The 10804-nt window shown below is 39.8% G+C and overlaps 3 protein-coding genes and 4 non-coding genes across 7 annotated transcripts in view; 5 read left to right on the plus strand and 2 right to left on the minus strand.

Annotated features, from left to right (window-relative positions):
* Positions 1–142: 142 nt before the first annotated feature.
* Positions 143–9536, minus strand: LOC137171519 (uncharacterized). The gene is made up of 3 exons (XM_067575490.1): positions 9462–9536; positions 7780–8507; positions 143–1133 (listed from the first exon to the last, which is right to left on the minus strand). The coding sequence occupies exons 2-3, from the start codon at positions 8448–8450 to the stop codon at positions 443–445; spliced, it is 1362 nt and encodes a 453-aa protein (XP_067431591.1). The 5' UTR covers positions 8451–8507; positions 9462–9536; the 3' UTR covers positions 143–442.
* trnai-aau (transfer RNA isoleucine (anticodon AAU)) lies at positions 3381–3454 on the plus strand. The gene has a single exon. It is a non-coding gene; the product is annotated as a tRNA-Ile (tRNA).
* On the minus strand, positions 4337–6162 carry LOC137195319 (uncharacterized). The gene is made up of 2 exons (XM_067607587.1): positions 6119–6162; positions 4337–5388 (listed from the first exon to the last, which is right to left on the minus strand). Exon 2 carries the CDS (start codon positions 5329–5331, stop codon positions 4681–4683), a length of 651 nt encoding a protein of 216 aa, XP_067463688.1. The 5' UTR covers positions 5332–5388; positions 6119–6162; the 3' UTR covers positions 4337–4680.
* On the plus strand, positions 6203–6276 carry trnai-aau (transfer RNA isoleucine (anticodon AAU)). Its single transcript has one exon. It is a non-coding gene; the product is annotated as a tRNA-Ile (tRNA).
* trnai-aau (transfer RNA isoleucine (anticodon AAU)) lies at positions 9363–9436 on the plus strand. Its single transcript has one exon. It is a non-coding gene; the product is annotated as a tRNA-Ile (tRNA).
* A 341-nt stretch (positions 9537–9877) lies between the features above and the next one.
* LOC137195262 (multiple C2 and transmembrane domain-containing protein 1-like) overlaps positions 9878–10804 on the plus strand; it is a 163552-nt gene continuing 162625 nt past the window's right edge. Inside the window, exon 1 of the mRNA XM_067607516.1 lies at positions 9878–10039. The gene's annotated coding sequence lies outside the window, so the exon portion shown is untranslated. The remainder of the gene's footprint in view (positions 10040–10804) is intronic.
* trnaf-gaa (transfer RNA phenylalanine (anticodon GAA)) lies at positions 10603–10675 on the plus strand. Its single transcript has one exon. It is a non-coding gene; the product is annotated as a tRNA-Phe (tRNA).

Below are 10804 nucleotides of genomic sequence, written 5' to 3' on the forward strand. Positions count from 1 at the left end.
ATGATTCTTTGGCATTAAATGATTCAGCTGTAAGGAAATCTAATCAATTCAGTAAATCACAATCATGAGTGTAATATTTCAAAATGTAAATCGTATAAAATAACCGGTGTCCTCATTCAGGCTGGAATAAAGTCATTTTGCTCAATACATAAAGATTGTCTCATCTTGATTGCACATAATCCTAATAACATACTGATCAGAGAATATAAAGCTAATACAGCAGAAACGTAAATGCCGTATCTACAGTACTTCAATTCATACAAACAACACAGATACTTGAGGCATGTTCAGCAGTAATATGTCACATGTTGCACCAAAGATTGAAACTGAGTCCCCTTTCCAAAGATTGATTTCACCCTGAGTTTTTTTTCCCTCGTCCACATGGATCCTGGTTCCATCTGTGCATAAAAACTCCCATTTTTTTCAAAGTCCTTACCCCATCTCAGAAGCTAACTGGACAGACATGCTTGGTCATGAGAGTGCAGATGTTTTGCCCACAGCCCCAGCACGACTGCTTGATGTGTGGAGAACCCTGCTGGGTCTTTCTGTTGCACAGTGAGCACACATCCACAGCTCCGCCATGATGCGATGCTGCTCCCCCATCTCCTCCAGTGGGAGTTTTGAGACTATTAGCTACAAGCTGTTGAAGCTCTTTCAGTACGCTGTCTGGTGCCTTTGCAATCCCTATGACCTTCACTCTTTTAGGGTCAAACACACAATCCTCCTCTAGCCCGCTGGGCACAGCTTTCATGCCACAATTGGGGGGAACCCAAGCGGTGTCATAGCCCTGCGTGCTCCAGGTGTATTGCATAGGATGGTTGTCCGTGTCAATACGCTTGACACGGCCAACACGCACACGCAGCTCAAGGGCCACACGGTCTGAAACGCTATTCTTTAAAGGATAACGTTCTGCCTTTTTCTTATCGCGACTGACATACACGCCCTTTCCCAGCATGCCACCTGATGACTGCTGAAAGCCATTGGCAATGATGAGCCGTGCGTTGGCTATGCTGGTGCCATGGTACATAGTGTAGACACCCCGGTCTTTGGGCTCCTGAGAGGCCTTCAACTCCACATGAGGAGAGTCATCATCGTAGGTCACGTCCCAGCCAAAGAACTGCACTGACATCCTGCTTTAATGAGGGATGTTGTTCAAGCCCAGCGAAGACCAGCAGCTCTGTGAGAAATGGATACAAAAATGGCGTCATGTTATAACAGGTTTTTGTGAGCAGTATTTGTGTTTAATTGGATGTAGCTTTAATCCTTCAGCTGACATGGTGTCACATAGGATTGTGTTGCATCAAATTCTGTGACCAATCAGATTCTGTTTTCCAGTCAGGAAATTCAGCTATATTGCCATTGTAAACACTGTTATTACATGCTATACTTTGATACTATGTTACCAAGATATTTAGATAAAGGATTACAAATTTAGACAGCTGTAAAGAAAAAAAAACAAAAAACGCCAATCATACAAATAAGGTCACACATTTTGATAGGGTTGACAGCAGCCACTAACTGCTTTTTATAATATCTGGTCGTCCCTTTGGCCTGTAATGTCATGTTGATCCTTTAGTGTTGTCAAGGGCGTTAGCTGGAGAATTAACCATCAGGGGCTGAGCCCATATTTTTCCCCATCAATTTTTTTTTTTTTTTTTAAATCTTCTCTTTAAAAGAGACTGTTTCTATGTGTTTTTTTCTTGTATTTGAGGGCTACACATTGCTTAAATAATGTGAAAATTGGAGAAGGAAGGAAGGGTTTTGACTTTATTTACCATATAATCTGCACATGAATATTACAGCCACTCCAATGTCTCAAACCAAAATGAGCATCATATCAGATACCTACTACCATTATTACTAGGCCTGTATGATGGAAAATCCACGAATGAGAGTTGGAAACAGCTAACTATTCAAAGTGACTGAGTAAACATGAGAAAATATTGTTACCGGTGGAAAAATGAAGACTATGACTGAATTCTGTCTTTTTAAAATTTTATCATCTGGTTAAATTTTGCCTACTTCAACATTGTTACGACCCAACTTGTGCAGGCTACAATATAAGAAGGGAAACAGAGATAAGGTTAAGATTAAATGAAATGATGATTGAATTTATTTGTAGTTAGGAAGAAAGAAATAGAACTTTGTTCTCTGAAGCTAATAAACAGTGCTGGCAAGGAAGTTAAAGGAGCAGCCTTTAAATATATGAATGATTAATATTATTTAGTAAGTTCGCTGGTAAAAAAAAACATGTTTAAAATTATCATCACCACAGAATGTTTTCTACAATCAAGTCAAAGACCTTTTAAATGCCCATTATCCAACTTACTGCCAACTATTTGTTTTCCATCAAGCTTTGGTTCAACTAAGCAGAGGTGAAAGAAGTATTCAGATCCTTTATTCAAAAGTACCAACACAGCAATGTAAAAATACAAGTAAAAGTCCTGCATGAAAAATCCTACTTCAGTAAAAGTACAGAAGTATTGGCAGCAAAATATACTTAAATTATTGCAGTAAAAGTAGTGGTTTGGTCCCTCTGACTGATATTTTATGTGACATAATTAGATTATTAATACTGAAGCATCAGTGTTAGAGCAGCATTTTACTGTTGTAGCTGCTGAAGGTGAAGCTAGTTTCAACTACTTTATATACAGTTCCCAACCTAGGGGTCGAGCCCCTGCAAAGGTTCACCAGTAACACCTACAGTAAATATAAGTTACCATATTTGGTAAAAAAACAAAACAAACAAACAAACAAAAAAAGAACAACTTCAAACTTAGATGTATTTAATACGGTTTGACAGTAGCTGTGAAAGCTGAAATTTTTCATTGGGTCCCAAAATCTCGACGTCTCAGAGAATTGGTGTTACTGACTCTGATAATAACCATATTTATTACATTTAATTTAGTTCGTACTACTCAACCCTTTAGGTTAAATAAATATCAAGGCTCAACAGTTATTCGTTAATATCACAAGACAAACAATCACCAAAGTGAAATAAGTTTTATTTGCAGGAAACGTTTAGCTAACGTTAGTTAGCACACAGCTCGGGTTGTTGTTGCTTCATATTTTGTCAAAGAGGTGAGTAGACGACGGACTTCAACTCTCATAACTAAAGCCTTTTAACTATTCATGAGTCGTGGTGGTCACACCTTATCTATTAACGTAGCTAACGAGCTTTATATTCTGGTTTAACGTTAGAAAATTAACGAACCTTACCGTCAGTGAGGAGTCGTTCACCTCAATGGGTTTCACTTTCTGTTCAGTGGATTTTAACAAGATTCGATTTCGACTTCAACCTCATAATGACAATATGCAGGAAGACCTATGAGGACATATGTACATTTATATATAAGGATAATAATGGCGAGGAACAACAGGGCCGGTTAGCTCAGTTGGTTAGAGCGTGGTGCTAATAACGCCAAGGTCGCGGGTTCGATCCCCGTACGGGCCATCAAGTCTTTTTTTTTGTCATCCTCTTTCATTTACACTGCCTTATTTCCCAGACACTGTCAAAAACAGTTAGCTAACAATCCGTCATATTATATTAGAAGAAGGCTGGATTACCAGCTGGTCAGGCCCAAATGTGGGCTGCTGTATTACCTGATCTTGAAGCCCTGTTTTGAGGAGAGACCTTGTGTCAAAATCCAGCCTTAAGCCTTGAATTATTGCAGAAGACATATTCCTAAATTAGTTTGTATACCATTGTATATCATATTACCACAGAGCAAACTTGGGGCCAGGTAGTATTTCAGTAGAGGAATACTGTACACCATGCACAAAGGCAGAGGAAGTGGTTAATTAGCCTCTATACGCATTAATGTGATTTTGCTTAGAGTATGCAGCAGCGAGCTGAATCCTTTTTCCTGCTTTATGATGTCTGCAGTAGGGGTCTCAGATAACAAGGCTGTTATATTTTCTTACTCCTACTGATCCGGCTTTAGAAATCAAACATCAACTTGGGGGAAGCTGTCTATTTTTGGCCTAAAAAAGATTAATTGATAATACAGCCGTTCCTCATAGCTCCATTTCGATTTAAGACTGCAACCAGCAGGTGTGTCCCCTGGTAGTACAGGAATAGGAAACTGAAACTAACCACACTTTAGTTCTCAAAATATGTCTGTACCTGCTGTTTAGTTTTCACTACAATTTTGATGGTAGACAAACCCTTTTTTTCAGGTGCTTTTGTAACCTGCAAAATTAGTGTTTCATCAACTGAAATGTGTAACTGCATCAGTATGAAATCGTGAAGCTGTGAGTTTACTCACAGACTGAAACCATCACTGAATGAGCTTCATCACTAAATATGGAATCATATCAAACTGGACATTATGGGTCTGATATCATAATAATGATGTTTATTGGCTTTAGACATGTTACATGATTTAGCGTTCAATAAATTTAGTGTTCAATAAATTTCACAAAATTGTGAGAATATTATCACATCATGTTTCAAATTTTACATCACAGAAAATATCAGATAACATGTTCAGCAGGAACTATTTTAACATGTTGTACCTATTACACTTATCACTTTAGGGAAGGAAAAGGAAGATTATGAGTCCTGTTTACAAAGTCTGATTGATTTCAGGTTTAGTTTCCCCCTCACTCAGCATTCAGCTCATACAAAGACCATATTGAACACCTCTGTTGTTTTTCATCTTCTTCTCTCACCCCCTGTCAGGGTTTGTCTGGACAGAAATGCCTGGACATGAGGATGCAGATGTTTTGCCCACACTTCCAGCACTGTTGCTTGATGTGTGTGGAACCCTGCTGGGTCTTTCTTTTACACAGTGAACACACATCCGCAGCATCACTGCCTCCTCTCCCGGATGCTTTGGATCTTCTTGCAATGAGTTGTTTAAGCTCTGCCAGGATGGTGGGGTTTGGTGCCTTTGCAATGCCCACGACTTTCACTCTGTTAGGGTCAAACACACAATCCTCCTCTAGGCCAATATTGGGGGGCAACCAGGCAGTGTCATAACCATTTGCATGCCAGGTGAGTTGCATATGATGGTTGTCCTTGTCGATACGCTTAACGCGACCAACACGCACTCGTACCTCAAAGACCATACGGTCTGCAGGTAGACATATTAATGGATAATTTTCTGCCTTTCTCTTATCACGACTGACATACACGCCCCTTCCCAGCGTGCCACCTGATGATGGATTAAAACCATTGGCGATGATGAGCCGTGCACTGGCAACATTGGTCCCATGGTACATAGTGTAGACACCCCGGTTTTGTGGTTTCTGTGACGCCGCCAGCTCCACACCAGGAAAAGAAGCACCATCGTCGACCACCTCCCAGCCAGAGAACTGTATTGACATTCTGCTTTAGAGATGTGACTGATGAAAGATGATGAAGCTCCGCAAAGACCAGCAGCTCTGTGAAAATGAATACAGAAATTTGGAATCATGTAACAGATTTAAGCGCAATCAGGGTGAGACTTGCAGAGTTTAGAAATTACAGATTAGTTTTAATCCTCTGCTCCCTGACTAGTGAAACTAGTGACAAAAGTGCCAGGATGAACCACACATTAAGTGGTGTTGTGTGAATGAAAATGCGAGTTAAAAGTTTACTTGAACTACCAGTGTGTTGCCACTACTTTCCATTAAATTAAATGTTGTACTATTCATTCATATTTTGCACTGCACTGTAATTTTCATTCCTCTGTTTAATCTGTTTTACTTAATTTTAACTTCTCTTTTATTTCACTCTGAAAATCATATTTATATGTGTGTTTATATGTCTTGTGTTTGATGGATCATCTGTTTGCTTCCTTGTCAGATGTCCGTCCATGTTTTGCTGTCTCAATACACATTCCACCCCTTATGTCCCTCAGTTTGACAATCACTGTCCTAACTGACAACATATATAAGTCTGTAGGCTATAAGTCAAGAAAAGAAATCCAACTTTCTAAACTAGAACACAGGAAGGCTATATGCTGTGTCAGTCTGATGAGGCGAGTAAAACGACCATCTTCATAACTTCTAACATGATCTAATGCAGTATCATATTATTTTATTACTTCCTGTTTGTTCTTTTGTTAACTTTTTCTGTAAATATTACAACTCTAGTGCTGTTTAAGGTTTAATATTCAGTGACAAACCTTACCGTCAGGTGAAGACTTCTCTCTGTCAGCGCTCAGAAAGTTTCACTTTCAAGTTTTGATTACGTCACGTTGTCCAAAAAAAATAAGGCCGGTTAGCTCAGTTGGTTAGAGCGTGGTGCTAATAACGCCAAGGTCGCGGGTTCGATCCCCGTACGGGCCATGGAACCTTTTCCTGTTGATCACTGTCATTGACACCGCCTTATGTCTCAGACGCTGTCAACAACTGTTTGCTAATAAAAAAATTACATTACATTACATTAGAAGAAGGCTGGATTACCAGCTGGTCAGGCCCAAGTGTGGGTTGCTGAATTACCAGCCTGAAACCCTGTCTTGAGGAGGGACCCTGTGTAAAAATCTAGCATTAAGCCTTGAATTATTTCAGAAGAAATATTCCTAAATTAGTTTGTATTTTATCATGTTACCACACAGCAAACTTGAGGCCAGGTAGTATTTCAGCAGAGGAATACTGTGCACCATGCATAAAGGCAGAGGAAGGAGATAATTAGGTTATGATGTGGTGTGCAAGGCCAAGTGAAAAACCTTATTAGCCTCTATATGCATGAATGTGATTTTGCTTAGAGTATGCAGCAGCGAGCTGAATCCTTTTTCCTGCTTTATGATGTCTGCAGTAGGGGTCTCAGATAACAAGGCTGTTATATTTTCTTACTCCTATTGATACACTTTTAGAAATCAAACATCAACTTGGGGAAAACTGTCTATTTTTGGCCTAAAAAAGATTATTTGATAATCCATCCGTTCCTCACATCTCCATTTTGATTTAAGACTGCAACCAGCAGGTGTGTCCCCTGGTAGTGCAGGAATAGGAAATTGAAACTAACCACACTTTAGTTCTCAAAATATGTCTGTACCTGCTGTTTAGTTTTCACTACAATTTTGATGGTAGACAAACCCTTTTTCTAGGTGCTTTTGTAACCTGCAAAATTAGTGTTTCATCAACTGAAATGTGTAACTGCATCAGTATGAAATCGTGAAGCTGTGAGTTTACTCACAGACTGAAACCATCACTGAATGAGCTTCATCACTAAATATGGAATCATATCAAACTGGACATTATGGGTCTGATATCATAATAATGATGTTTATTGGCTTTAGACATGTCACATGATTTAGTGTTCAATAAATTTAAATTCTTCCTTCATTACAGTAAATCAAAATTGTGAGAATATTATCACATCACGTTTCAAATTTTACATCACAGAAAATAACAGATAACCACAGTCAACCTGGAGTGAATTCATTGTGTTTAACACACTCCATCTTGATTGCACATAATGATAATGTATGCTGATAAGAGAATATAAAACTATGGTCCAACAGAAATAAAAAGTAAACATCAAACTGTCAGTTCCATCAACACCAATGCATTAACAGATTTCACCAATAGAGATCCCAAAAACATGTTCAGCAGTTCAAAATTGTGAGAATATTATCACATCATGTTTCAAATTTTACATCACAGAAAATAACAGATAACATGTTCAGCAGGAATTATTTTAACATGTTTTATCTATTACACTTATGAGTCCTGTTTACAAAGTCTGATTGATTTCAGGTTTAGTTTCCCCCTCACTCAGCATTCAGCTCATACAAAGACCGTATTGAACACCTCTGTTGTTTTTCATCTTCTTCTCTCACCCCCTGTCAGGGTTTGTCTGAACAGAAATGCTTGGACATGAGGATGCAGATGTTTTGCCCACACTTCCAGCACTGTTGCTTGATGTGTGTGGAACCCTGCTGGGTCTTTCTTTTACACAGTGAACACACATCCGCAGCATCACTGCCTCCTCTCCCGGATGCTTTGGATCTTTTTGCAATGAGTTGTTTAAGCTCTGCCAGGATGGTGGGGTTTGGTGCCTTTGCAATGCCCACGACTGTCACTCTTTTAGGGTCAAACACACAATCCTCCTCTAGGCCGCTGGGCACAGCTCTTAGGCCAATATTGGGTGGCACCCAGGCAGTGTCGTAACCATTTGCATGCCAGGTGAGTTGCATAGGATGGTTGTCCTTGTCGATACGCTTAACGCGACCAACACTCACTCGTACCTCAAAGACCATACGGTCTGAAAGGCTACTTCCTAATGGATAATGTGCCGCCTTTTTCTTATTGCGACTGACATACACGCCCCTTCCCAGCATGCCACCTGATGACTGTTTAAAACCATTGGCGATGATGAGCCGTGCACTGGCAACACTGGTCCCATGGTACATAGTGTAGACACCCCGGTTTTGTGGTTTCTGTGACGCCGCCAGCTCCACACCAGGAAAAGAAGCACCATCGTCGACCACCTCCCAGCCAGAGAACTGTATTGACATTCTGCTTTAGAGATGTGACTGATAAAAGATGATGAAGCTCCGCAAAGACCAGCAGCTCTGTGAAAATGAATACAGAAATTTGGAATCATGTAACAGATTTAAGAGCAATCAGGGTGAGACTTGCAGAGTTTAGAAATTACAGATTAGTTGTAATCCTCTGCTCCCTGACTAGTGAAACTAGTAACAAAAGTGCCAGGATGAACCACACATTAAGTGGTGTTGTGCAAATGAAAAGGTGTGTTAAAAGTTTACTCAAACTACCAGTTTTCCAGGGTGTGTTGCCACTACTTTCCATTAAATTAAATGTTGTACTATTCATTCATATTTTGCACTGCACTGTAATTTTCATTCCCGTGTTTAATCTGTTTTACTTAATTTTAACTTCTTTTGTATTTCACTCTGAAAATCCTATTTATATGTGTTTATATGTCTTGTGTTTGATGGATCATCTGTTTGCTTCCTTGTCAGATGTCCGTCCATGTTTTGCTGTCTCAATACACATTCCACCCCTTATGTCCCTCAGTTTGACAATAACTGTCCTAACTGACAACATATATAAGTCTGTAGGCTATAAGTCAAGAAAAGATCCTATCATGAATCAAATCCAACTTTCTAAACTAGAACAAAGGAAGGCTATATGCTGTGTCAGTCTGATGAGGCGAGTAAAACGACCTTCTTCATAACTTCTAACATAATCTAATGCAGTATCATATTATTTTATTACTTCCTGTTTGTTCTTTTGTTAACTTTTTCTGTAAATCTTACAACTCTAGTGCTGTTTAAGGTTTAATATTCAGGGACAAACCTTACCGTCAGGTGAAGACTTCTCTCTGTCAGCTCTCAGAAAGTTTCACTTTCTATTCAGTACGTTGCTTTAAGAGTTTTGATTACGTCACGATTGCTAATAAATATGGCCGGTTAGCTCAGTTGGTTAGAGCGTGGTGCTAATAACGCCAAGGTCGCGGGTTCGATCCCCGTACGGGCCATGAAACCTTTTCTGATCATATTTACTATGATGAATTGGTTTCTCGTAGCGCCACATCCTCGGCTGGGTTTAGTTGTGGTTATTGTAAAACAGAGCGGGTAACTCTCGATCTGAAAAGTGCAGCCAATGCGAAAGTGCATTACACCTGCATTCTTTCTAATGGCCAGCAGGGGGCGACTCCACTGGCTGCAAAAAGAAGTCCGATTGTATGGAAGTATTTGAGAAAATGACCCCACTTCTCCCTTGATTTATTACCTCAGTAAACACCTTTATAATGAGTTTATGATCACAATCGATAGTATCAAGTCTTCTTCAATGCATCATGATGTTCGTTTTGTAAATTATGGCCCCGTTTAGAGTAAAATAGATGATAAAGCAGCGTATAAATCAGGGCGTGGCTACGTTGTGATTGACAAGTAGCTACCACGGCGACAACGTTGGTTACGTAACGTAACCACTGATGGACGTGACCATGGCCCCAGATTCACAGTGTGTTTTCCTTTCATTAAAGTTAATTGTAACATTTTGGTCGCCTCGAGAAGTCTTGTTCAGCGTTTGTTGGTGATAAAATACCCTCGAAGGAGTGGGATGTTCAGTGTTTCCGGTGAGTACATTTTGTTTTTATGGTTTTAGGCCTGTTTTTCGCTAGCGGAAATTAGCATTAGCATGATCACTGTTAACCATGGACTGTAAAGGCACCGTGCTAACCAAGCTAGCGCTATGGTCAGCTCCACCCTCTCGTCCAAATATATTCACGTCATGGATGTATTATAACTTTAAAATCTCATTATACATCCATGGTCCACGTCCACTTCTGGCAAAGTAGTATCAATGTAAGTTCTTTGCTTCTGGCTCCATAGAACGAACATGGCGACAGTGAAATCCAAGATGGCGATGGTCAAATAGCTAAACTCGAGGCTTCAAAACTGTGACTACATCCATTTTTTTTTTTTTTACAGTCCATGGGTAAGGCACACAGTCTATGGTAACATGTATGTTGGAGTCAGCATAAACATCTCAAAAGACGTACTTAAAATCTTCCACTTTACTCCTCGCCACGGTAATGTTAGTTGATTAAACATAAGATACAAATCTACATTACATGTAAGCTGCGACTATTCCAGTCTAGTCGTATGTTTGTGACACTTGCTGTAGGTATTTATTCAAGCCGAAATAGCTCAGTTGGGAGAGCGTTAGACTGAAGATCTAAAGGTCCCTGGTTCGATCCCGGGTTTCGGCAGGGTGGTTTCCTTTTCGCCTCCAGCAGCGTATTCAGAGCACATGAGTCATTCACAGGACTCAAAGTATTGACAACACAAACAAACTCAATTCTGACTTATAGCGCCCCGTGCTGGCAGGATCATTTAAC

This window comes from Thunnus thynnus, chromosome 2 (genome assembly GCF_963924715.1).
Source record: "Thunnus thynnus chromosome 2, fThuThy2.1, whole genome shotgun sequence".
Lineage (NCBI taxonomy): Eukaryota > Metazoa > Chordata > Actinopteri > Scombriformes > Scombridae > Thunnus > Thunnus thynnus.

Excerpts from the sequence above, each read along its gene's own strand:
- LOC137195319 (XM_067607587.1), bottom strand. The coding sequence starts at position 5,331 with ATGTCAATACAGTTCTCTGGCTGGGAGGTGGTCGACGATGGTGCTTCT.
- LOC137171519 (XM_067575490.1), bottom strand. The coding sequence starts at position 8,450 with ATGTCAATACAGTTCTCTGGCTGGGAGGTGGTCGACGATGGTGCTTCT. Across the intron at positions 1,134-7,779 it reads TTCTGTTCAGACAAACCCTG|CAGGATGTCAGTGCAGTTCT; the intron begins ACAGGGGGTGAG and ends CCCTCATTAAAG.